The 24,137-nt window shown below is 35.2% G+C and overlaps 5 protein-coding genes across 7 annotated transcripts; 1 reads left to right on the top strand and 4 right to left on the bottom strand.

Moving 5' to 3' along the window:
* Nucleotides 1-2,311: 2,311 nt before the first annotated feature.
* Nucleotides 2,312-3,841, bottom strand: LOC127253779 (E3 ubiquitin-protein ligase PUB23-like). Its single transcript, XM_051278545.1, has one exon. It carries the CDS (start codon nucleotides 3,734-3,736, stop codon nucleotides 2,498-2,500), a length of 1,239 nt encoding a protein of 412 aa, XP_051134502.1. The 5' UTR covers nucleotides 3,737-3,841; the 3' UTR covers nucleotides 2,312-2,497.
* A 4,598-nt stretch (nucleotides 3,842-8,439) lies between these two features.
* On the bottom strand, nucleotides 8,440-9,706 carry LOC127253865 (glycosyltransferase BC10-like). Its single transcript, XM_051278661.1, has one exon. The coding sequence runs from the start codon at nucleotides 9,550-9,552 to the stop codon at nucleotides 8,452-8,454; it is 1,101 nt and encodes a 366-aa protein (XP_051134618.1). The 5' UTR covers nucleotides 9,553-9,706; the 3' UTR covers nucleotides 8,440-8,451.
* A 403-nt stretch (nucleotides 9,707-10,109) lies between these two features.
* LOC127253764 (protein IQ-DOMAIN 5-like) lies at nucleotides 10,110-14,448 on the bottom strand. Of its 3 annotated transcripts, XM_051278521.1 has the most exons (8): nucleotides 14,402-14,448; nucleotides 14,094-14,274; nucleotides 13,212-13,306; nucleotides 12,456-12,986; nucleotides 11,908-12,183; nucleotides 11,544-11,660; nucleotides 10,645-11,134; nucleotides 10,110-10,470 (listed from the first exon to the last, which is right to left on the bottom strand). In XM_051278521.1, the coding sequence occupies exons 2-8, from the start codon at nucleotides 14,110-14,112 to the stop codon at nucleotides 10,322-10,324; spliced, it is 1,677 nt and encodes a 558-aa protein (XP_051134478.1). In that variant the 5' UTR covers nucleotides 14,113-14,274; nucleotides 14,402-14,448; the 3' UTR covers nucleotides 10,110-10,321. The 3 variants fall into 3 exon arrangements, with proteins under 3 accessions (XP_051134478.1, XP_051134481.1, XP_051134480.1); XM_051278524.1 differs by lacking the exons at nucleotides 14,094-14,274; nucleotides 14,402-14,448 and adding an exon at nucleotides 13,787-14,026; XM_051278523.1 differs by lacking the exons at nucleotides 14,094-14,274; nucleotides 14,402-14,448 and adding an exon at nucleotides 13,853-14,026.
* Nucleotides 14,449-16,174: 1,726 nt separating this feature from the next.
* LOC127253722 (dnaJ protein homolog ANJ1-like) lies at nucleotides 16,175-18,823 on the top strand. Its single transcript, XM_051278448.1, has 6 exons — nucleotides 16,175-16,452; nucleotides 17,205-17,379; nucleotides 17,466-17,604; nucleotides 17,694-17,970; nucleotides 18,055-18,253; nucleotides 18,358-18,823. Exons 1-6 carry the CDS (start codon nucleotides 16,303-16,305, stop codon nucleotides 18,687-18,689), a joined length of 1,272 nt encoding a protein of 423 aa, XP_051134405.1. The 5' UTR covers nucleotides 16,175-16,302; the 3' UTR covers nucleotides 18,690-18,823.
* A 2,841-nt stretch (nucleotides 18,824-21,664) lies between these two features.
* On the bottom strand, nucleotides 21,665-23,560 carry LOC127253867 (protein FAF-like, chloroplastic). The gene is made up of 2 exons (XM_051278663.1): nucleotides 23,440-23,560; nucleotides 21,665-23,308 (listed from the first exon to the last, which is right to left on the bottom strand). The coding sequence occupies exon 2, from the start codon at nucleotides 23,286-23,288 to the stop codon at nucleotides 22,023-22,025; it is 1,266 nt and encodes a 421-aa protein (XP_051134620.1). The 5' UTR covers nucleotides 23,289-23,308; nucleotides 23,440-23,560; the 3' UTR covers nucleotides 21,665-22,022.
* Nucleotides 23,561-24,137: the final 577 nt, after the last annotated feature.

Here is a 24,137-nt window from a genome sequence, read left to right as displayed (position 1 = left end):
GTCATTTCGCTTTAATCATTGGAAGTAACTGCATATATTTGGAAATGCATTAATGTGGAACTCATACTCATCTATATTCATATGTAAAATTGGTAATACCTCGTTGATTATTAGTGCCTTGGTGACTTCCTTTGTGTTGAATCCATTGGCTTCGTTTCCAAGGTGCCAGCAGGTCAGTTTTTTTATTTATTTTTGGCTGAAACTTGTCTTGTGAAAGGAAAAATACCTATTTTCCCATCAAAAATACATTGCCCTTCTTCTCCATATAAGGGTCTGCTCACAGCAAACCCATAAGAACATTACCTTTGTAATAAGCCTTTTGCTTTGGCAAACCCTATAAAGATCAAACTCGTCGGGAGTGAGATAATATTTTTTAGTATTACGAGTAATATAAAACCATTTTTCGTCTATGTGTACAACATTAGACATGCTCTTAAACTTGATGACACTCATATCCTGGCCTACATCGACATGATTCAGACTGAATCTCAGTCTGCTGATTCTATTGGTTGCTGTCAATGCTGGTTTTATGGCATTACTGTGGTGCCTGATCAGGCCATTTTTGGTCCACCTTCCGACAGTAGACTTGCTAACACACATTTCATGTGCCACACTACGATAACTGTCACGCTTACTGTACGGAATTTTTTGCATGGTTGTGTTGTCGAGAATGTGTTTCTTTTCACTCCCTTTACCTATTTTATGGCTGTTTAAATTGATTGGCATATCTGATTCTTGCTGTTGCATGGCTCTTTTCCATATTCTACGTACTACATTGCGTGAAACTCCGAATTTGATTGCTGCTTCATTGATCTTTCCATGTACGGGCTTTCGATTCTTGTTGTTTTCTAACAAAAATTGCGCTATATTGTTAAGTTCCACGCTCGTTAGATTCTTCCTTCTCTTCATTTAAGCTAATGAATATTTTATCTAGCTTCAAATTCATTGCTATTAATGATGCATTTATAGATGTAGTTTGAGATGATTGTTAAATGGAGGGATATTAATATTTTGATAAGAGAGAAATTGAAAACTGTTTATATTCTCTTTTGCAAGTGAAAAATTGAGAGATGAATGTAATTGTTTATTGCAATGTCCATGGCCACTGTATGTTTGTGAAAAAATTGTGGATTTGCATCATTTAAGTGTATTATTGTCTATTTATATTAATTATGTATTAAACAACCATATATTTTAACATTATTTTTTTTTTAATTGATTATGTATTAAGTAATGTATATTTTAAAATTAGATTACTGTTTGTATTAACTAATATTAGTTTACTTTTTATTACTTTATCAATGATTTAAGGGCATTTATGTCTTTTCTCATTATTTTGTAATATCCACCAATATAATACTAATATAAAAAAAAACAACGTGCCAAAAGTAAATGACAATCTTCCTCTGGAATGAAGGGAGTATAATTTTTTACTTTTTTTTCAAACTTACAAATTTCCAAAAAACTCCAAAACCCGCTTATCTAAACAAACTATATTATATTTTATTATAAATATTAAATTGAAAACTACAGTGTTTCTTTTCAGCTTAGATTAAATTTGAAAATACTAATTTTTGATTTGAAAAATATTTTTATAATTTATTTTGTGAAATAATATTATCTCCGTCCGACTTTAAGAGTCTTATTTATTTATTGTGTATTGATATTTAAATACTAATTATTATATTAAAACGTAGTACAAATTAAGAAATAATTGCAACAATATTTCCATCAGTGTTATAATATTAATAGAAGAACATTTGTAAAAAAAAATTATACAAATATAAAAATATTTTTAATGTGAAGTACAATGGCGCAAAAAGTAGATGTGATCTTTAGAAGCGGCCGGATGGAGTATATAATACTCCCTCCGTCCCAATATAATAGTCTTGTTTACCATTTTAAAAAAAAAATTATTGTATTTATGTATAATATTTCAATCTCACATATAATTTATGCATACTTGTTTTTAATATGAAAATAACTTACAATAAAATACACACAAACTTTTATAATAATACATGTATATATATAGGATTACAATTAGTATGCTAAATCAATATTCAACATTTGTGTTGATAATTGATATTACTTTAAATGATAGCACACAAATAAATAGACAAACAATATATATTTTATATTAATATAATATAAGTATAATATATTATTGGATTTTATTTTTTGTCATACCAAACCATACTTGAAGACATTTAAATTTGAATCTATAACCTCAAAATTAAGAGTCTATTTTCACACATTCTCGCACCATCTCTTAATAGACAATATCAATACAATTTATCATCCAAATGCCACTTTTATAAAAAAAAAATAAAAAGAAAATAATAAATAAATCTACAAAGGAATTGTCCAAGAGACAAATTTACATGAACATAAAACACTAAAAAAAGAGTAACCACTTGAAAACTCCAGGGCTCTCAGCTCCCATAAGATTCTCTCCATTAAAGAAGTAGGTCGGGAGTCGGGCTCCATGGTGCTCTCAACGCGGATAAGACAACAGCAAGTGCGGCGGAATGCAAGAAGATTCCTTCCAAACACTTGAATGCCTCTTAAGAATTTCCGCCGCCGCCTCCCTCGTCCGCCGCCCAGTCTCCGCCCGATGCACCACCAGGCACAGCTTCGCCGCCACCCCCACCGCCGCCATCTCTGACACAACGGCCGGACTGGCGGCGTGCCTCGATATCCAGCACAGCGTCCTCACCGCCCGATAATTTGCCTCTGCCGACACCCTAAGAATTTTCTTCGACACCACCACCAGCCCCGCTCCGTGGCGGAGAATCTCCGCCCGGCCGGCGGCGCACCCGCAGAGAAGGTCCAGGACCGCCAGTCCCAGCTCGCAAATCCTCCTCTCCCCCGTCTCCAAAATCGCCTCCACCACCGCCCAAACGGCGCCGTTTTGAACGGCGGTTATGCGATTCCTGCCCCACGGGCAGAGCTGCAGGAGCACCTTTAACGCCGTCTTCGTGACGGTAACGGAGACCCGATCCGATATGATTCGGGCTACTTGTTTGTACATTTCGGGTTCGCATCCGATCACGTGCTCCGGATCCGCCACGTGGAGCGCCGAGTTCAGCAGAACTATCGCCTGCCGCCGGGACTCGCTGCTCCCGATTTCCAGCACGTGCGTCAATGATCGGAAAAGCCCGCCGGCGGCGATCAATTTCTTCAGGTCAGAATCCGGCAGGTCCATCCGGTAGAGAATACCCAACGCTTCGTCAATAACGACGGCGGCGCCGTCGCGGTGGCGCGCGAAGACGCCGGCAAGAAACTCGGCGGCGCCGCCGATCTGGAGGTGCTTCCGGCTGCTCTCGTTCCGGGCGGCGATGGATCGGAGGCGGCGGAGGCATTGCAGCTCCGACCGCGGCGAGGTCATACCCTGGCTGAGGATCCGGCGGACGTGCGCGGCGTCGACGGGCGGCTCCGGCGTCGGAATCCTGTCGACGGCGTTGGTGGCGCACCAGGCCTGGATGAGGCGGCGGAGCGTGTGGTTGGGGGTGAGGTCGGTGGTGGAGAGGACCTGATTGGTGACGGGACAGGTGGCGGTCCGGCGGCCGGAGAAGAGCCATTTCTCGATGGCGTGGCGGTCGTAGGTGATGCCGGTGGCGACGGTGACGGGGTCTTTCATTAACTCCATGGAAATGGGGCACCGGAAATAGGTCGGAATCTCAATTTCGTCGTCTCCGTCCATGACTGCTGCTGTAATGATTAATTTCTTCATCGAAATGAATTATGAAATGAAATGAATTATGAAATGAAATGAATCGAATCCCCCAAATTGTAAAAATTTGATCTTCAATTTTAGTGCAAATTTAATTACTTTTCAGACGGGGCTGATTCTGTGCATATATATATATATTTGAATGAAGTTTGAAAGTGAAGAGGAAGTCGATTCAAAAGAGAGATAAGTATGACTTTTTCCAAGAAAGTACTAGTATAAGGTTTGGATGGTTTTAATTTTAATTTTAATTTTAATAATATAATTTTTTTAAAAATAATAATGTATTTTTATTAAAAATTACAATATAAATAGTAATATTTTATTTATTTATATATATAAAGAAAACACATCATTCACAATTTTGCTATTATTTATATTTTATATTTAGGTAAGATGCTTATTTATGATTATTTTGCTTTTATTTCTGTTTTATTTATTTATGATTATGTAATATGGTATCAGAACTATATTTGTAGTTAGTTGTGTTAAGAATTTCAGTATGTTAGAAACAAAATCTTATAACATGGTATTAAAGTTATAGGTCTTTGAGTTCAAATTTTCTAATAATTTAAATTTTTATTATCAATATTTTATTATTTCACAAAAATTAACATTTGATATAAAATATATTTTTTATATATATTATATATTAATATAACAATTAATTCAAAAATCAATAAGAAAAATAATATAGTTTGTAACTTAACGGAAAGATTATATAAGAATTGTATAATGAATATATATGCTCTCTCCATTATAATTATATCATAGATTGCAAAAATTAAAAAATGGTATAATTATGATAGACGGGAAAGTAATATAGTTATTATGCAATTCTTATTTGTTTTTTTTTATAAAATATGTATTACTCTTTAAAAATTTATGTTAAAATATAAATACTAAACACAACCATGATATATTTACGTTTTAAAATATAGTCAAACAATAATATTTAATTTTGTGCGTAATTGGGTTTGATCAAATATTAGTATATAAAAATATTATATGTTGGTCTGAAATATTCACACCATATACTATGATATTGATATGGCTGCTTCTAACAATGAGAATTCTTCTAAATTACACGACCACACTATAGAGGGGTCAACAAACAGTCATTATTATTATTATTATTATTTAGACAATGCTTTTTTTAATTAATATTATAAAAGAAATACATATTTTTGTCTATTTTTGTTAACCTTTGTGTTTTTCCGATGGACTTATATTGTATTTTTGGAGAATTGTATAGAAATAAAAATACATTTGAAATCTTTAATACATTATTATAAATAAAATATAATACTCTCTAATTTATATAAGATGTGTTTGTTTTTTGAGATTGTTAAAAAAAAAAATTTTAACGTGAAGTATAGAAAGTTTGGAAAAATATGCAGAAAAAAACATAAAAAAAAAAAAATACAAAATATTGACATTATCAATTAAAATTATAGTTATGATTTTCTTGAAGAATTTTTCAATGGTCATGCTAATCCTCTTTGCCCAATTACATCTCTTACGAAATGTTATTAGGAAACTTCTATATCTTGGATTTTTTCATCCGGACCTTTACTATGCAATAAAATATAATAGTTTAGCCGATATATGTATGCTTTCACTGTCGATCATTGTAATTCTAATTGGGCCTAACACAACGACATTCCTTAAATGATCGACATAGTTATTAGTGTCACGTTCTCTTGGAAGACTAAGAAACAACATGTTGTGTTTAGGTCTTTAAATAAAGTAGAATACCGTAGTCTTATAGTAGTCGGTTCGAAACTTTTATGAATTTCACTATATTTTTCTATGTTGTGTATGTCTTTGTTCCTCATCCATCTCCCACTAAATTGGTATGCAACCCCTGCATCATGAACGCATAACGGACGTTGATATTTCTCGACACTTGATACGTGAGTACATCCCTTTGGCTACTAATCGAATTGCTAACTAGTTTACTAAGAACACACACAACGAAGTCTTTAAAAATGTCTGATATGATTTGAGTTTTATCCACCTACTTATTTGACCAAAGTATTTTAAAAGAAATTGAATATAATAGCTGTCTTTCTCTCTTTTGGCTGAAAGAAATCGTCTACTACATGAAAATCGAACCAAGTGTCTTCATATACATAGTTTGAAAATGATATAATTTGGCAAAAATAGAAGCCATTGTACATGTTCTAAGAATCTAAATACTCTTCATTTTCTTTGTAATTATTTTCCAAAAACATGTGCATTTTCTTTTCCTCTCTTTTTACTTATATTCATTGATACTTTACTTTTCCCCAATTACAAAATTATCACATATTTTCACAATTAGGAGAGGAAATAGGCAAGTCAGACCAGACTTTGGCTAAATAGGCTAGACCTATTTTATAAAACTAAAGCCTGAACCTAGCCTATCGGCCTATTAAAATATATATATCTAAAGCCTAGGCATGGCTTACTTTAAAGCTTGGGCTGACCTATGAACTTATTTAAAAATCTATATAATATTTGTTTATATTTTTTATTTTTCAAACTTAATATTTGTAAAAATATATATACAATTATTTATTATATAATAAATTAGTTAAAATAAATTAATTTTTTAGTTTTTATTGTCACCAAATATAATCTTTTATAAATTATAAACAATTAAAAACATAATATTTATATATATTAGATAAAAAAATATACTATATAAATATATGAGCAGACTGGCTTGATAGGCCAAAATTTTTTTTCGTAAAACCTAAATCTGTTCTATTTATTGAAAAAAAAAATTTATAAATATATTTAAATTTAGCCTTGTTAGTAAACAGGTCAGATCAGCCCTTATGCAAGCTAAACTGTAGACCATGACATAACCTGAACTATTTCCATCCCTATTCACAATTCAACTGAACGCTTGATTGGAAGATTGCTGTACTACAGCTTTGAGATGTAAGTTCAAATAAGAATTTATTGATGGCACTGTCACTCCTCAATCCACCATGGATTTCAATTCCTACCGATAAAAATATACTCCTACAATTTTTTCTAGAAAAATATTACATCATTTACATAAAATTTTTAATTTCAAATCAAACCAAGCCAAACACACCAATAATAAATAATTTAAAATAATAATAAACCCTAAAACTTACTATAGTAATAATAAATTAAAAAAATTTAAAAACCCTATAATTTACTGTAATTATTTTTTTTTATTATAAAAATATAACATACAATATCTATTTTCCTTATAACATTCCGATCAATTTTATTTATTTATTTATTTTTCTCAAAACATTGCATACGCGAAGTAATAATGTATGCTGTTTAACAGCTTCTTATCAATAATATACTCCCATCACTATTATTTCTAATTTAAAATGCAATAAAACTTTTGCCTAACTTCCCACTGTTTACATACATTTTCTTCTTTTATTATTTAGATGGAGTATAATTTATAAAATCATTCAAACCATAAACTAAAGATAAAATTATAACAAAATTATTATATAATATATATATATATATATCTTGCCAAAAAGAAAAAAGAACAAATGAGTCGATATAGGCGTGTGACAGTGGAAGTATAAAGGGGTGACATAACATAACATGCCTTCTTCTTTCCTTTTCATAAGTATTGCAATAGCAATGTCATTTCTGCATATTATGCTTTGCAACCAAAATCATTCATTCATTCATTCGACACCATCATCGAGCATATGTACAGAATTCAACAAAGGGATTGACCGAGATCATCGCCCTGTTGCTTTGCTTTCGATGTATGTATGCATGTATAGAGAGACAAGTCCTATTCAAACCACACTGAAATCGTAGCCCTCGACATTTAGTTTAAATACATACCTGTTGACATTTAGTTTAAATACATACCTGTTCGACAGGCTGTGCCTGGGTTACTTAGGTCCGGGGCATTTATTGTTTTTTAACAGCCACAGCCACAGCCACACGCAGCCTAATCCCAGAGGGCACCCGCAAATGAACACTCCGAATATGTGATACTTGGCGTGTAAGCCTCTGCATTTTTGTTTCTGTGCTGCAAAAGCAATGATAAGGAAAATAAGGGTTAGAAGTTCATTATCAACTGATTATGGAGATACATCACATTCAGAATATTTAGAGATCTTTTTCCTAAGGTGCGGACTTGGGATTATAGCTACGGTGAGGTCTAGTGGCTCATATACAACTCTCGCATTTTTTAGGAAAATATATATTTTTCTGTCACAAAACATTAAGTCAAAATACTATATAAACCTAAATCTAAATCCAAAGCACAAAGACAAGTGGAAAGAGAACACACAAATTTCCAAACATTTGCTCCATAATACTCAGTGTGAATAAAATCCAAATTTCTAAATAGTTTATTCCCATTTCAAATTTCTAAATGCTTAAAAGAAAGTAAAGGGGTTCAAGAAGATTTATAAATTTTTCCAGAAATAATTAATCTCTCATCTAAACAATTTAATCAACAACAAGATAATATAACGCCATCGATACCCAATACCCATAAAGATATTTATATCCATCTCCTATTTTCTTTCATCGAATACTTCGTTTATACATATATATGTATATATTCAAGGATTAAAATGCTCTATTCAAACAAAAACCAGTTTCTTGAATGAAATCAATACATGCCATCAAGCTGCAATCAATCTAAACAGAGAAATAAACCAATGATCACAAAAATCAGAGTCAATCTTCCTTACCAAGGGCAAAGATCAGTCCTTCAAGATAACTGTATCCGCAATCTCCATCAAAGGGTTCAAGCATCCCGGCGAGAATTTCCTCGCAAACATATAAGAATAACTAGAATTCGATTCCCTAAGCTCGTAAATCAGGTCGGGGGACACTTCTGCAGGATGATAAGTGCGGGGATGGCCGCTCATACTATCCGTCCAATTCACCCTTGTCAATGTATATCCAGTGCAGCCATTCGGATCCTGCATCGACAATAATGTCGGAAAATAATGCTCCTCTGGATAGCAAGTGTCTACATCCAAACAAGGTAGCTTGAATTTCCTCCATAGCTTCCTATCCTTGATCACCATTAAAGCATGCTTTCGTGTAACCACAAAAAACTGTGATCCTACTCGGAAATCGTCGAATCGAACCTCGGGGAGCATCACATTCTTCCCCCTGGCATTGTACCTATCCCACAGAGTGGGTTCACTGTCGAGGATTTCGATGTAGCTCGGCAATTCCAAACCCTTGGATAGTCTGACGAGATCGAAGAGGGAAGTGTAGAAGTAATTGAAGGAGTGGAGGGGTATGCAGTTTTGGGAAATTAGGGCAAAATATGTGTTGGAAGGATCGTCGAGCATGGCGGTGGCGATGAGGCGGCGAGCGGCGGAGATGAGAGTGGGGGAGGATCGTTGAGTTCTCTTGGAGGGGATGATTCTGCCGGCGAAGACGCCGGTGAGAGGACCGATTTTGGCGGAAGGATCGGCGTGGATGTAGATGTTGTAGTGGTTGGGGGTTACGTTGGAGAAGAAGCGGTTCCAAAGAGGGGCGAAATGGAGAGGGGAATTGGTGAGGAATAGGAAGGCGATTTTGGGGCGGCGGAGAGTGACGGAGGTGTGGAATTTGGCCGACGGGAGGTGCGTGTGGGTGCTGCTACTGCGGCGGGTGAAATTGGCGGTGTCCATGGCGATCGCCTTGTGGAAGAGGGAGAGGTCGTCGAGCTCGTCGGGGAGGGAGATCGGAATCCGGCGCGGCGGAAGGATTCGCGGCGCGAGGAAGAAGAAGAGAACGGGGAGAGAGAGGAGGAGAATTAGGGTTGGGATTACCGGCGATGAGGAGGTGGAAGAGATCACCGCCATGGCTGAATAATCAGAGGAAGTGATCGTCGCTTTAAGAGCTATGCGGTGGCGATTTCATGGCGGCGCCGGCGGTGGTGGTGGTGGTGGTGGTGGTGAGAGGATTGAAGAAGGGAACGACGAAACGGCGGTTAGATGGGTAAATGGAGAAAAGTTTTGAGGATTCAGCAGATATAACGGAACGGGATGAGTTAACGCCGTTAAGACGTCTACTTTAATTAGCCCTTTTTCTTTTAGTCATTCTCATAAGTATGTTTGAATTTTGTGATGTAGACATTAATTTGATCTAAAACATAGCGATAAATTTTCATAATTGCGTTGATTATTTTATTAGATTTAATCTCACCCACTCCAATTTGTGAGGAATTTAAAAATAAAAATTAATAATTTTAATATAGTCCACCATAGTATTACATCAAATCGTTTATAGTACATTTGCAGTAAGACATTTCACTCTTATGGACTGCACAGAACAGAAGGTTTACAACAGAAAGGAAATAACAGAAAAAAAAAAAGCTAAAAAATGAAAAATAAATAATAAAAACAAATATGTAAGCAAGCATGTATGTATGTATGTACGTACCAATTGTTGTAATGAATGTATCAGCTATGGTGAAGGAGCTCCCTCGGAAATGTTCTTACATGTTACTTTATCCTCATAAAGCATATTTGCCTGCAGTAGAGTGTGTACGTATATACATATGTATATATATATATATGTATGTGTATGTAATCACGCCGGCGGCTGTGATCGGGCCTTGATGTTGAGAAGCTAATGAACAGTCTGAGGACTGAGATTCGAAGAGTGGACATCCTCGCCGTTCGATTTGGTTCTGGTGTTCACCGGTTTTGGTGCAGCGATCCCGGCCTTCTTGACAGCCAGTCGACTGAATTGGTTCGCCGTTTGGACCCCTTGTTGCCCTGTTTCATATCAAATTTATCAATGCAGGCGAAAGCAATGCACGATTTATAAATTTATAGGCAAAATTACTCATAATCCGTACAAAATTTCATTTTTAGGGAATTATGTTGCCGCATCTAAAAAATACGTGTAGAAATAGAAATGAAGTTGAAAAGAAAAGAAAAGAAGCAAACCGTTGTCATCAGGGAGAGACAATCGCTTCTTCCCTTGGTTATCTCCAAGAGGAGACCGTTCTTTTGGGGTGCTGCGTGATCGAGCACCAGCAAAGGATCGCGGGGAGAGTACCTCACCCGAGTCTCTAACAAATGCTCGAGGACTCCTGGTTGGGGTACGTGGGGATGCTCGAGGGCTCCTAGTCGGGGTGCGTGGTGACGATATTTCTCTCAAATGTGGCGACTTGATAGGTGAAGAAGAGCAGGGAGAACCGGGGTCGGACTTGATTGTCGAACAGCGAACCATTTTCCTCCCCGAAGAAGCTAAACGAGGAGCTGGTTTAGGCTGTGCGTCGGATGGTTCCTTCGTGCCATCTTCGAGATTTATCTCAATGGCGCGGTTTTCCCATTGGGAAGACACCATCCAGCTGTCCGACCAGTTCCAGCTCCAGTAAATTTTATCTATGCCGGCACTTGCAGATTTTGTCCGCTGCTTGGGGGTTGCCTGCCACTGCATGATCATGTCGACGTTTTAAGCACATTATAGATAAAAAGATACACAGCAATGGTTCCGATGTTTCTAACATATGTAAATACAAAATTAAAAAACTGTATTCAGCTAGGAACTATGACATTTCTATCAATTTCTCATCAATATTTAAAATGATGGATCATAACATTGCATGTTGGTGCTAAATCAAGAACTCGGTTGTGTAGACATAATTCATTTAACGACTAAAATCTTCATTCAAAACGACATAGTCATTTATAAGATTGGAGTGGATGAATGATGTAATATTCAACACCAATAGTATATTCAGAACTATCTTTCACTATAGAACTTCCCGTTTTCTTTGTTTCGATTTTCAAACTCTGCAGCTTAAGGAAAACCACATAATTTCTCTCATCAAAGTTTTTACCTGGCGAGCTAAAGCATATGCAATTGCCTTTTCACGCTTAGCTGCAGCTTCCTTTCGTTTCTCTGACTTGGCTTTGATTTCTTCAGCAGACCGGACACTGCCGCACCATCCTGAACCCTGATGGAGTCGACAAGGTAGAGAGGCAAAACATTTTTAAGGTAGTTAGTAGCTACTTCTGATACACCCTTACAGGAAGACGTGAACTAAAATGTCCACCAATTTACACATAAGATTGGGTCCCTTTTGGTCTTCATGTTTATAAAACATGAAAAACGAGCAAGCAAATTGTGAGTGAATAATGTGTCAAGCAAGATTTTAGGCAATGATCTCGCGAAAATCTGCAAAACTATAGAAAGCAGCTTACTTCAGTTTCTTTAGCTGGTTCTTTTACAGTTTCTTTAGCTGGTTCTTTTACAGTTTCTTTAACTCGAGCCTCTTGTTCAATTTTCTGTTGTAGTTTTTGTTGTGCAATTTGATTCTCTATCCCCATGCGAACACGCCTAGCTCGGATACGAGCTTGAACTCTCACTAAATCTTGCATAGAATGGAAAGTAATGGTAGCTTGCTTTCTCACAGCACGACTTGTGGCGAGAGCTTGTAGTCTCACCAATCCCCTCAATGCACGCAATGATCTTCTAGCCTGGCAAACAATAAAATCGATAATAAGGATCATAAAAAAGATATTGCCTACTCTGATGAACAAACTGCTTTTAACTTTTTACGATTTTAGTCAAATGTATAATCAGGCAATTCTATGGAATCCTTTTGGCAAGACAAGAAATCGGATACTTCAAACGATAAATGCATAAAAGGAGAATGAAGAAATATGGAACAATGACAATTTCTATCATGACCAGATGATGAAGATTGCGTAAGTGGAAATGAAACATACAGAATGAGTGAGTTCTATACCATAAATCTTCTAAAGGCTGCCTGGATGTTTATAGCTGCCCATTCTTTTCTTTCATACTGTGGAATTTGAGCTACATTTCCCACCTGAAGTGAAGTAGAACACGAGCCGTCTGAACTCAAAACAAACTGGAGGTTTGCATTATTGGCATCTTGAATTACTGTAACCATTGTCGTAGAAAGTGAACTGGCTGGAGTTGAAATTGGCTGCGCAGTTTCTGCATTCTCAATGTTCATAATGGCGAAAGGATCTGACTTGTTTTCAAACATGCCATGATCAATCTCACCAGATTGTTTCATTGGAAGGATGCTTGAATGTTTAGCATCTTCAGCTTCTGTAATTAGATTTTGATCAGTTTCATTCTCATCAATACCACTATCAATCCCATCAGAGTGATTCATAGACTGGATTCCATCTCTGGCACCTTCAGCTTCTGCAACGACATTCGGATCGAACTCCTTTCCAATTATGCTGTCAGCAAGATCAACAGAGTCTTTCCTTTGGTGCCAGATCTCGTCACTGCTCCCAGAACTCTGTATGTCACCAACATCCAATTATAGCTTTCATGCAAATTCAAGCAAAACTTAATACATAGGGATATATACAGATTCACTCTGTGTCAAAGATCAACCTCTATCTATCTATCTATCTATCTATTTATCGAGCTTATATACAAACAAATGTTGACGGAATGGAATGGATCCTGGGGATGTCAATTATGATAATCTGAAGATTGATTTTATATATAACTAACTCACCATTTCATCCTCCTCTGAAGACTGCATTTTGTTGGCTTTCTGCAAACCAAGGACTGTTTTGATCCATTTCTTTGAGGCTCCCATTTTCTCCTGACCTGCCACAATTCGAGGGAATTTCAGGTTTTAACGTCGTTACAGCATAGCATATGTGAGACATACATCATCCTAGGTTACGTTACAGACAATTCAATACTTCCCTCTTATCTCAGCTAAATATCTCCAAGTTTTTCCCACAAAATTTCGAAGAGGAAAATTATCCACGAGGCGGCTTGCAGCAAGCCAGCAATGAATTAAATCAGAACAAAAACATAATCAAGCAATTTCAATTGCAAATTAGTTTTGAACAAAATCAGAAAATTAACAACATTCAAAGCTGCCAGCCAGACACGAAGAAGAAGAAGCCAATACATCTAACAACAACGTTAGTAGGACGAATTGAGCCGCAGACTTGCAACGCAGGAACATCGAAAATGAGAATCACTACACAAGGCATAAATAAAAGCAAGAGCTGGAAATCGCAATTCACAATTAAACGCACGCTAAACAAAGTAACAATTTCCCCCTAGGGCCCTCACATGTTCAACGGAATGAATGCATGGTTGAGCATCGCTGCGTCTCAGAAAAAAAACGAAAAAACTCACCACCAGCAGTTAATTACAGGTTTGAATCAGAAATTCCAAATTACAGCATTATCAATCAATCAATCAATCAAGTCGCCAATCCGCACGCACACCGGAAGGAAGGAAAAGTTTAGATTCCGATGAAAAAATTATGGAGAAAGTATAGGGAGAGAGGAATTGAAGAACCTGAAGCCTAATTTGGAAATGGAAAATGGGAGGCAAATGCTGCTGCACAAATCAATGAATCAATCAATCAACCAACCTGGCCCGCCCTCCCTCATTCTGGACCAACCAATTACAACGTCTCTTTTCTGTTACTACTCGGTCCTGGACCTGAGAACCTCAATCGACCAACCAACCTCTTGGCCTGTCGTCGAGGGACCACGACTCCTGGACTGGACTTGACGAGACTCCCTCCCAAAACACAACTCAATTTTACAATGCTGCAATGGTGTTTTGCGCCAGCCAGAAAAAACCAAAATGGGAAAAATTAAAAATCACAGAAACCCTAAATCCCCAAATCGAATTTCATACGTCAAAACAAAAACCCTAATTCGTCCATAATTCTACCTCCGGAAAACAGAAACAGAGCAATGTGGAACGGCAGAAGCGTTGAGAAACAGTGATCCACGAGTAAGAAGCCAACAAATTTCTCCGCCTTTTAAAAATAAAATTTAAATATATAAATAGGTGAAATGTATTTTAAATAAGGTGTGACAATGAAATATTTATTTAAATAATATTTCAATATTATATCATATGAAAAAAAATTTAGTATAAATAATATTAAATTTAAGTTTGAAATCACATTAAAAAAACGTATTAAAAATATAAATTAAAATTAATTTACATCCTACATTATGAAACACTTCATAATATCACTGTCCTTTGATCATAACGCAAATTAAAATATTTTTCTCCATATGGACTAAGCTGTTTGCTCCTAATACTCTTGAATTTCCATCAGATTATTGTATCCACGTGTCCTTATGAATGTGTTCTTGTGAATCTTGCCACCAACAACGACGACACATTTTCAACTTCTTCAACTCACCCAATATTTAGTATATTAAATAAATATATTTATTTAATTTATGTAAAATAAATATATTAAACATGTATAAAATTCAAGCTTAATATGTATGCAATTATTTCTCAAACATTTCGAAAACTCAAAACATATCTGAAAAATTTAAATGTAGAAATATTTTTATTTAAAATTCACATAGATCTATAAATATGACATATAAAACACTATTCTATTATATATTAATTGCAATTGTCATATTAATATTATCTAATTTTAATTGTGTTAATTTTTTTTCCCCACAATTAACAATAACATTAGTTATATAGTAGAAATTTGAACTTATCTTTCCTGTTTTTTGAAAACATTTAAAAAGCTAAATTTAAAATAATAAATATTTTGAAAAGAGTAGTCAAATGATATAAACATAAGTGATACAAAAGTTAGTAAATCTATTATTAATTGATACAATTGTCCATAAATATTATTAAAATATATAAATACACTCGTTAATACAATGTATAGTATAATACTACATCTGTTTCATATATAGTGTCTGATACACTCGGTATTTTAGCAGGGGTGTAATTAGTAGATAATTAAGAATACATTAGTAAAAATAATTATCATATAATATAAATAATTATAAATTAAAATTATAATAACTAATTAGTTTAATTAAATTTTTTAAAAAAAATAAAAAATTTAAAATAAATTAAAGTGTAATCATTTTTCAAAAAATAAGACAAAAAAAATATATTTTATTTATTTATAAAAAATTATTAGTTTTTATATTATCAATACAATTCTATATCCCTATTATAAAAATACAAAACAAGCAAACTAAAAAAAATGTGTTTATTTTGCATCATGATTAGGTATGAAAATTGTGTGAATATTCTTCCGAAATGGTATATCTACAATTGTTGAACCGAATAAACTTTTATTATTATTATTATTATATAATTAGTTATGCGGCCATAAATTTTATTTTAAAGAAACGAGAAAAAACAACAAAATTACCAAATATATATACGATACATCAATACACTACGATTTGTTGTTCGGTGTATGATTAGTCAACATATTTCAAAACTCATCTTAAACCGTTGATTCTGAAATCGACGGCTGATATACGAAGTCTTATACACAAGCAATAGGAAAGCAAAATCACGGAAAGAGGTAGAGCATTCTAGATCCTTCCTCGACCCCGTCACTCTGAATAACATTGACTTAATCCAACGGCCATGATTGCGTACACATTTAATCTGGGCCGTCCAATCTCCTACATATATATATAAATATGCCCCTTAAATCTGCTATTCAATTCCCAGCCCTAGATCATCGCTCTTTCTTCAATTGGGGAAGGAATTCGAGCGCGGTTCTGGATCTACTTTACCGTCGGACAGATTGCTCGATTCGGACGGATTTTTGATTATTGAAAATGTTTGGAAGGGCGCCGAAGAAAAGTGATAACAGTAAGTACTATGAGATCCTCGGGGTGCCGAAAACGGTGTCGGCTGATGATTTGAAGAAGGCGTATAAGAAAGCAGCGATTAAGAACCATCCCGATAAGGGAGGGGATCCTGAAAAGGTGAAACTGATTTTCTATTGCTGTGATTGTTACTGATTCTGTTTGAAGCGTGTCTCGTCGTCTAGGGTTTTGATACTGTCTGTGTTGGTTTTGATACTGTCTGTGTTCCTTGGGCAATTATATTGCGTGGTGTCAATGGTGCAAATAAACCGAAATTTATTGCCAATTCAGTACATTATTGCATCTCCCATTGTCGTTTAGAATATGTATATTTGATTTGAGTGCTAATCACCGCGGACTTGTGAAATTTGAGATTTTCAACGTGGGTCTGTTTTGGGGTTTGGGATTTTATGTTAGAATTTGAATAGTACAAATTTTGAATTGTAACGAGGTTGATTAGATAATTTTGGTTGGAAAAGATTTGATGAGTTGGTAGAATCTTGCCAATAAACCGAATACTTCGTCAACTAGGGAACGACTATTCCCTTTAGGAATGCGTGCTACGAAATTGTATAAGAATGCTCTGGTTGTGTGGGTCTTTTTAATTACGCTTTGTATTGTGGCGAATAGATTGATAATGCTGTTTATTTGATTTGGATATATAACTTAACAAACATCAAGGAATTAGACTGCTTAGTTTTGTGTTTTGGATGGAGCAGCTTTTGGTGTAGCATCCATGTATCTTAAGGACCTTATTGTCTTGTGAATCAAGTTGAAGATGCTGCTTTCAATTCTTCTTAATCATCACCATTCTCGTACATGGTTTACTGAGATTTGTTTGGCTTTGGCTTTGGCTTTTATGGTGCTGACAGTTTAAGGAGATTGCTCATGCATATGAGGTCTTAAGTGATCCTGAAAAGCGTGAGATCTACGATCAGTATGGTGAGGATGCCCTCAAGGAAGGAATGGGTGGCGGTGGCGGAGGCAGTGGCATGCACGACCCCTTCGGACTCTTCTCCGAGCTCTTCGGTGGAAGTGGATTTGGAGGTTAATTTACTACATATATGATATAAACATGTAATATTCGATGTTCTGCAACAATTAACTAACAAAGAGTCCGTATTGCTAACCAGGTGGTAGCAGTCGTGGAAGAAGGCAAAGACGAGGAGAAGATGTAGTGCATCCACTAAAGGTGTCTCTCGAGGATCTCTACCTCGGGACCAGCAAGAAGCTCTCCCTCTCTCGAAGCATAATTTGCCCAAAATGCAATGGGTAGGTTGCAGTTCTAATTCTTGAAGCCTTGTTCGTATTTCTATACTTTCCATGATGTTTTGTTTGATTGATTGATGTTCGAAGAACAGCAAAGGGTCCAAATCCGGGGCTTCATCCAAGTGCCTTGGCTGCCAAGGAAGGGGCTTGAAGGTCACTGTCAGGCAGATCGGCCCTGGTATGATCCAACAAATGCAGCAAGCCTGCAACGATTGTAAGGGCACTGGCGAAACCATCAGCGACAAAGATCGATGCTCGCAGTGCAAGGGTGAGAAAGTTGTCCAAGAAAAGAAAGTGTTAGAAGTCCATGTCGAGAAGGGAATGCAGAATGGTCAGAAGATCACATTCCCTGGAGAGGCCGACGAAGCTGTACAATTCTTTCCCCCCATATCCTCCGTAACAAATAAATTTGACAAAAACCATTTCTAGAATCTATTCTTTCCTTGATTGCAGCCTGAGACTGTCACTGGAGACATTGTCTTTGTTCTTCAACAAAAGGAGCATCCCAAATTCAAGCGAAAGGGAGAGGATCTATTCTTCGAGCACAACCTGTCCCTCACGGAGGCACTTTGTGGCTTCCAATTCATAATAACTCATCTCGACGGTCGACAGCTCCTCGTCAAATCGTCGCCCGGCGAGGTTGTGAAGCCCGGTAAGCAAAAAATAAGAAGTAGAAAAAGTTTTATTTCTTTACTAGTTTGAATGGGAGTATATTCCATTGGTGTGTTTTCTTACCAGCAATCGGTCCTTTTGCAGATTCTTTCAAGGCTATAAATGACGAAGGCATGCCGATGTACCAAAGGCCGTTCATGAAGGGTAAGCTCTACATCCATTTCAACGTGGAGTTCCCCGAATCCTTGCTTGTGGATCAAGTCGGCGCGCTGGCGAAGGTCCTCCCTGCGAAGGCAGGATCACAGTACACGGACATGGAGTTGGACGAGTGCGAGGAGACGACGCTGCACAATGTGAACATTGAGGAGGAGATGAGGAGGAAGGCGCAGCAGAGGCAGCAGGAGGCGTACGAGGAGGAAGAGGACGACGATGGCCCCGCCGGCGGACCTCAGAGGGTGCAGTGTGCTCAGCAGTAGTTCCAACAAACAAGATTTTGAAGAAGGTGAACCAATTATAACTACTATTATTATAATTTATTATTACTATTATTATTGTTATTGTGATTTTGAGATTTTAATTTGCTTGGAAATTTAATTTTGGGTAACCCTCCTGCCTTCTTCTTCTTCCTTCCATTGATGTTACATTCTGTTTTAAATTTATATGTATGTTGGAAGTGTTAGGTCAAGTTTGATTGCGTTGACAATAAGTAGGCACTCTAATTACTTGATTGGAACATCATCATATATATTGGTAATATTTAAGTTGATTGATTATTATCATAGGTTTGGCTATAAAACATAAGAAATAAATCAATTATAGGCATTATTTATTCCTGAAATATATCATGACAAATATATTTTCTTTTATAAAATATTAAACTAAATATTAGTATGTACTTATTTACTCAAATTTTCAAAATTAGAATTGAATTGATGTGTTTAATTTTTTTTTTTTAATAACTTTGAAGTTACATGTGACGTGTATTTATTTTAATATATTTTATATATTATTTATAATAAAAAATAGAAAAATAGTATGAATATTTATTAAAAAAATAAGAATATTTTTAAATAGCAAAAATAAATAAATAAATAAATTTTTATGTGAGCTTTTTTTTTTTATTAGAAAACAATTATTGTCAATGAATTGTGTAAAAGTTTTTTGAAGTGGTTATTATTTTATGTAATTTGTGAAATAGTACTCCTCCGTCCTGTGTAATATAAGTGTATTACCGTAGACATGATAAAATATAATTATTAAATGATTAAAAAATTTATTAGTAAAAATAATTATAAATTAAGATTAAAATAATTAAATAATTTAATTAAGATTAAAAAAATTAAATTTTAAAATAAAATTAAAATGTATAATTAATTTTTCAAAAAAAAAATGATAAATCATGTGGGACGAATAAAAAAAAAAAATAAATACAAATTAAGTGAGGAGGGAGTAAAATATAAGCCTAAGTATTGGAAGAAGCAAAAAATTGAAAGCTAGAATTAAAGCAAAACTGGAATTCAAAGGAACATGTACTATTAGCGATGTTAACGGGCTGCTTCGGGATGGGTCCCAGCTCAAAAATATTAGGATATAAGATCCGTTCCGTCCCGTTTCATCCTGACTCTAGGATCCGTCCCCTCTAAGTCTTTCGGGTTCGGAGCCAACTCGACATATTCATTTTTTTTAAAAAAAAATAAAATCTCTTTTTAAAAAACATAATTTAATACTAACAAAGTATGTGTCAAAGTATCAAAAATTATTGTTCTAAAAATAAAAACAATTAACTATTGATATTACTCCATAGTAACAGCAGTCAGTAGTACCGATTATAAAGATAATTGTAGGAGAAATAAATGCAAAAATAAATTTGATTTAAAATTAAAGTTATATTTTATATTTTAAAAATTTAAAATAAATAAATAATAGTATAATTTATATTGTATAAAAATATAAATAAACTATAATAATTATTAAAATATCCGGATTTGAGTCCAAATTCGAAGTGGGACAAGTTTATAAGAAAATTCGTAACCCACCTCGAACTCGATCGGATCTACAACTCAAAATTCACAATCCGTTTCAAACTAAATTTTTTAAACCTGAACTCACTTCATTAAAACCGGATCCGAGACGGATCCGGAGCTAAACCGCCCCATTTCACATCCCTAGGACTAGGTTTCCAACGTGCCATAAGTAGGGATTAAAAAAAATTGAATTACCAAAAATTGTACATGACATATGGGAAAATACCTAAATTTATATAAGAGGTCATTATATAGTTTATTTATAATATATATCTGAAATATCAAAATTAGTATTTCGGTATATATTAAAAGTATTTTATATTATTTTGTTATTTTAATATTTTTAACATCAAATATATAGACCTATAATTAAAATATAAAATAACAAAAATAACACTCTCACGTGGGAGGGTGCCACACCCAAAGTACATGGGACTATGAGAGAATGTCTTAAATTTACATGATGCATTGGAGCAACTCACTTCGGTGTTTTTTTTTTTTTATTATTTAAATTTTTGTTTAAATTGTATTTTAATATGATATTTTATAAAAATAAATAGTATATTTTTATTATAAATTGTGTTAAATAAACAATATTATTTTTATTTAAAATATTAAAAGAACAAACTGAATGTATAAAATAACAAAATTGTTATGTACGTAGAGTAAGTTACATGATATATAAACGTATGAGTACCATGTAAGTTGTGTCATAATCGTAAGATAAATTCATTTATTCAATTTAAGAATTAACGTTTTGTTTAAATAAATATTTTTGAAACTTTGAGGTTTGTAATTTTTCTAAATATATGTGTATATATATATATATTAAACTTTCACTAATTTAAAATGATTTAGTATTTAGTATGTATACAGACATATACATATGATGATTCAATATGTTTGTTACAGTATTTAGTCATAAGATTTTGAAACTTCTATTGTCTAACCATCCTAAAAATTTGAAATAATCAAATATTTAAAAGAAAAAAAAACAATTTAAATGATAATAACTAAACATGTGATTGTGTGCATATAAATAATTAAATTAAATAATATACGATAATTAAAATAATTGTGTCCGTAGAAGTGTAGGTGGGAAATGATTTTGAGGTTTAATGTCAAAAGTTGGATTGTCTGAACGCACAACTTTAACAAAAAAGGACAAATTCACATCAAACAGAAAATAGACATATCTTTTTGTGTTATTGTATTTAACATTAAAAATATTTTTATATTTATATAATTTACTTTATAAATATCATTGTATATATATTATAAGAGAGTAATAAATATATTTATATCTTTATATTTATTTATACTATATTTTGATATAATAATTCATATTTAAAGATCAACCAAAATAAAACAACTGTACTTTGGGGTAGTATTTCATTCTCTCCAAACGAAATGACTCATCCCCATAATTCACATGCAAAACTAATTGTTAAACCAACAATAATTTTCTTATTATCACAAACAAAACAAAGACAAGACACAGACCACATCACCCACTATGGTGAAAATATCAAATATATATATTTTTAATTTGATTGATGGTGACATAAATAAATGAGGTCGAAAATTTTATTACTCACCATTAAAGAACTACCAACATGACTTAATTAATTAATTCATGCAAAAAAATTAGGCAACAGGATTTTTACATATGATTAATTAATAATTATTAGCAGAGGGTTTAATCAATTGAGATGTTAATTAATTTTATTTAATTTTTTTGGTAGAGATATTAAATTTTTTTTATATATTATTATTGTTATTATTTTAGGTCGCAATGCAGTTATAGGGCTCCCATATCAAGAGGGATCTTCGGGTTCGGGCCTCCTTGCACCCACTGAAATACGCCCCGAAATAGTCCGCGTTGTTCTCTTCCCCGTTAACGCCGTTATGACGGCGTTTGTTGATCGGATTCGGCACCGCGTAGCCGGCGCCGGTTGCCATGTTCCTCCAGAAGTACTCGTACGCGTTGAATGAGGCGGCGGTCGGCGGCGATCGGATCAGTCGTGAGACTCGCGGCGGAAGTGACTGAGGGAGAGTGAACTCCTCTTCAACCTCGTCGCCGCCGCAGGCGGTATTGTCGGCCTTCGGATTACGGTTTCCGATTGTCATGAATTTAGTCACCACCGCTTCTGAATTTAGGCTTTGGAAATCCTCTTCCGCCGGATCTTCTTCCTCCGCGCAACCGCCATCTCCGGCGGCAGCGGCGTCTTCCTCCTCCAGAATCTCTTCGTCGGCGGTTTCATCCGGCGACGGAGTACGCATCAAACTCAAAACCAGGCGTCCGTTTTGGCGGTGAGCCTGGAAAAAATTCCTCGCTGGAACGGAAACTGCTTCGACAACAAGCCTACCGTTCTCCCTGTGTGAACTCATGTGAATCGAGGCGGAAATTGAATGAATCGGCGGCGGTGGCGGCGGAGGTTCGACCGCCGCCGCCGATTTCTTATACTTAACAGCTCCACACAAAATTTCTCCAACCTTATTAGTCTCCTCAAAAATCCTATCGTCTCCTTCCTTACCTTCATCCGAAGAACAATAAGCAGAAAAGCAATCCGATCCAGTCTCCGATCCGAGACTCTCCGTACAGATCTCGAGACTCTTCTCACTCAAACTGCTCGACGCTCTCTTCACCAGCGGATGAACGTACGGCGGAGGCAGCGGACACTCCTTCCTCTTCTGCGACATCATAATCGAGCTCCAAACATCCTCCAATGGCGGCGCCGGTTTTTCACTCAACCTCCGGCGAACTTTCTCGAACTCCTCCTCACCTTCGGATGACGACGAAGACGAATCTACCGAGAGCGGAAGCTTCGCCAGTTCCTCAGACGAAACAACCTTCTTCATTCCGTTCTGCTCGAGCCATTTCTTCGACGACATATCCGCCGACAGCGTTCTCCTAATCGACGCCGCCTGCTTCCTCTCTCCGCCGTCGGAATCCAGAATCGCGACTATACCTTGCTTCCTCATCCCCTCTTCCTCCACCGGAGCACCAAATATGCGACTCTGGCTCTTAATCATCTTCATCGTCGCCATAATTCCTCCACTCACTTCCCCTACACCACCACAAACACAATCAATTACCACAAACAACTCAACAACAATCAAATCGCACCAAATCGAACACACAGCAGCTTCAAATCAAATCCACATCATTATTCAAATCAACATCACTACACATACATACCTTAAATGAAATGACCAAGCAACAGCATCCACAGCACAGCAGGGATGGCGGTTGCGAAAAAGGCGTGAATGAGGGAGAAGAGGGAAGGAATGTGTGAAGGTTTGTTGTGTTGTGTTGGCTTGATAGCAAATGGAAGGAGTGATAGCGGTCCGGTATTTGTAGGAGCCCAAAGCCCGGGAACCTGTCCGCCGTGGCCCACCCACCATCCCCTTACTAACTTTTCCAACTTGTCCTTTATTATTATAATAATAATAATAAAATTTTTTATATTTTAATAATATTTTTTATATTTTTTAAAATTTTAGCAATAACATTTCTTATAGTGTATTACCTGTACAGTTATTAACGCGGATAATAAATAGTATTATATTCAATTACGCGTATGATTAATTCAGTTATAGTATGTCATAAATATATGGAAGCAAAAAAATAAATAAAGGTAATTTGTTATTTAAATTTCATAATTTACTGGCAATAATTACTATTGCCACTTATTTAATAAATTAGTAGGAATTAAATGCTGTGATGATTTTTTATTTAAAAGAAAAATAGGAATAACATTGAAATATAATATACACACTTGTAATGGTAAGTTTAAAAATCGAGAGTAATAAATATTTAGACCCGCTGTCATTGAATTTCTTTTCAAAATTTAAACTTGTAATAGTTGTTTGTAATTATTTCTCATTTTTGTCTAT

This window comes from Andrographis paniculata, unplaced genomic scaffold (assembly GCF_009805555.1).
Source record: "Andrographis paniculata isolate CXL003 unplaced genomic scaffold, ASM980555v1 Contig51END, whole genome shotgun sequence".
Taxonomy (NCBI): Eukaryota; Viridiplantae; Streptophyta; class Magnoliopsida; order Lamiales; family Acanthaceae; genus Andrographis; species Andrographis paniculata.
This window is presented reverse-complemented; position numbering and strand designations above follow the sequence as displayed.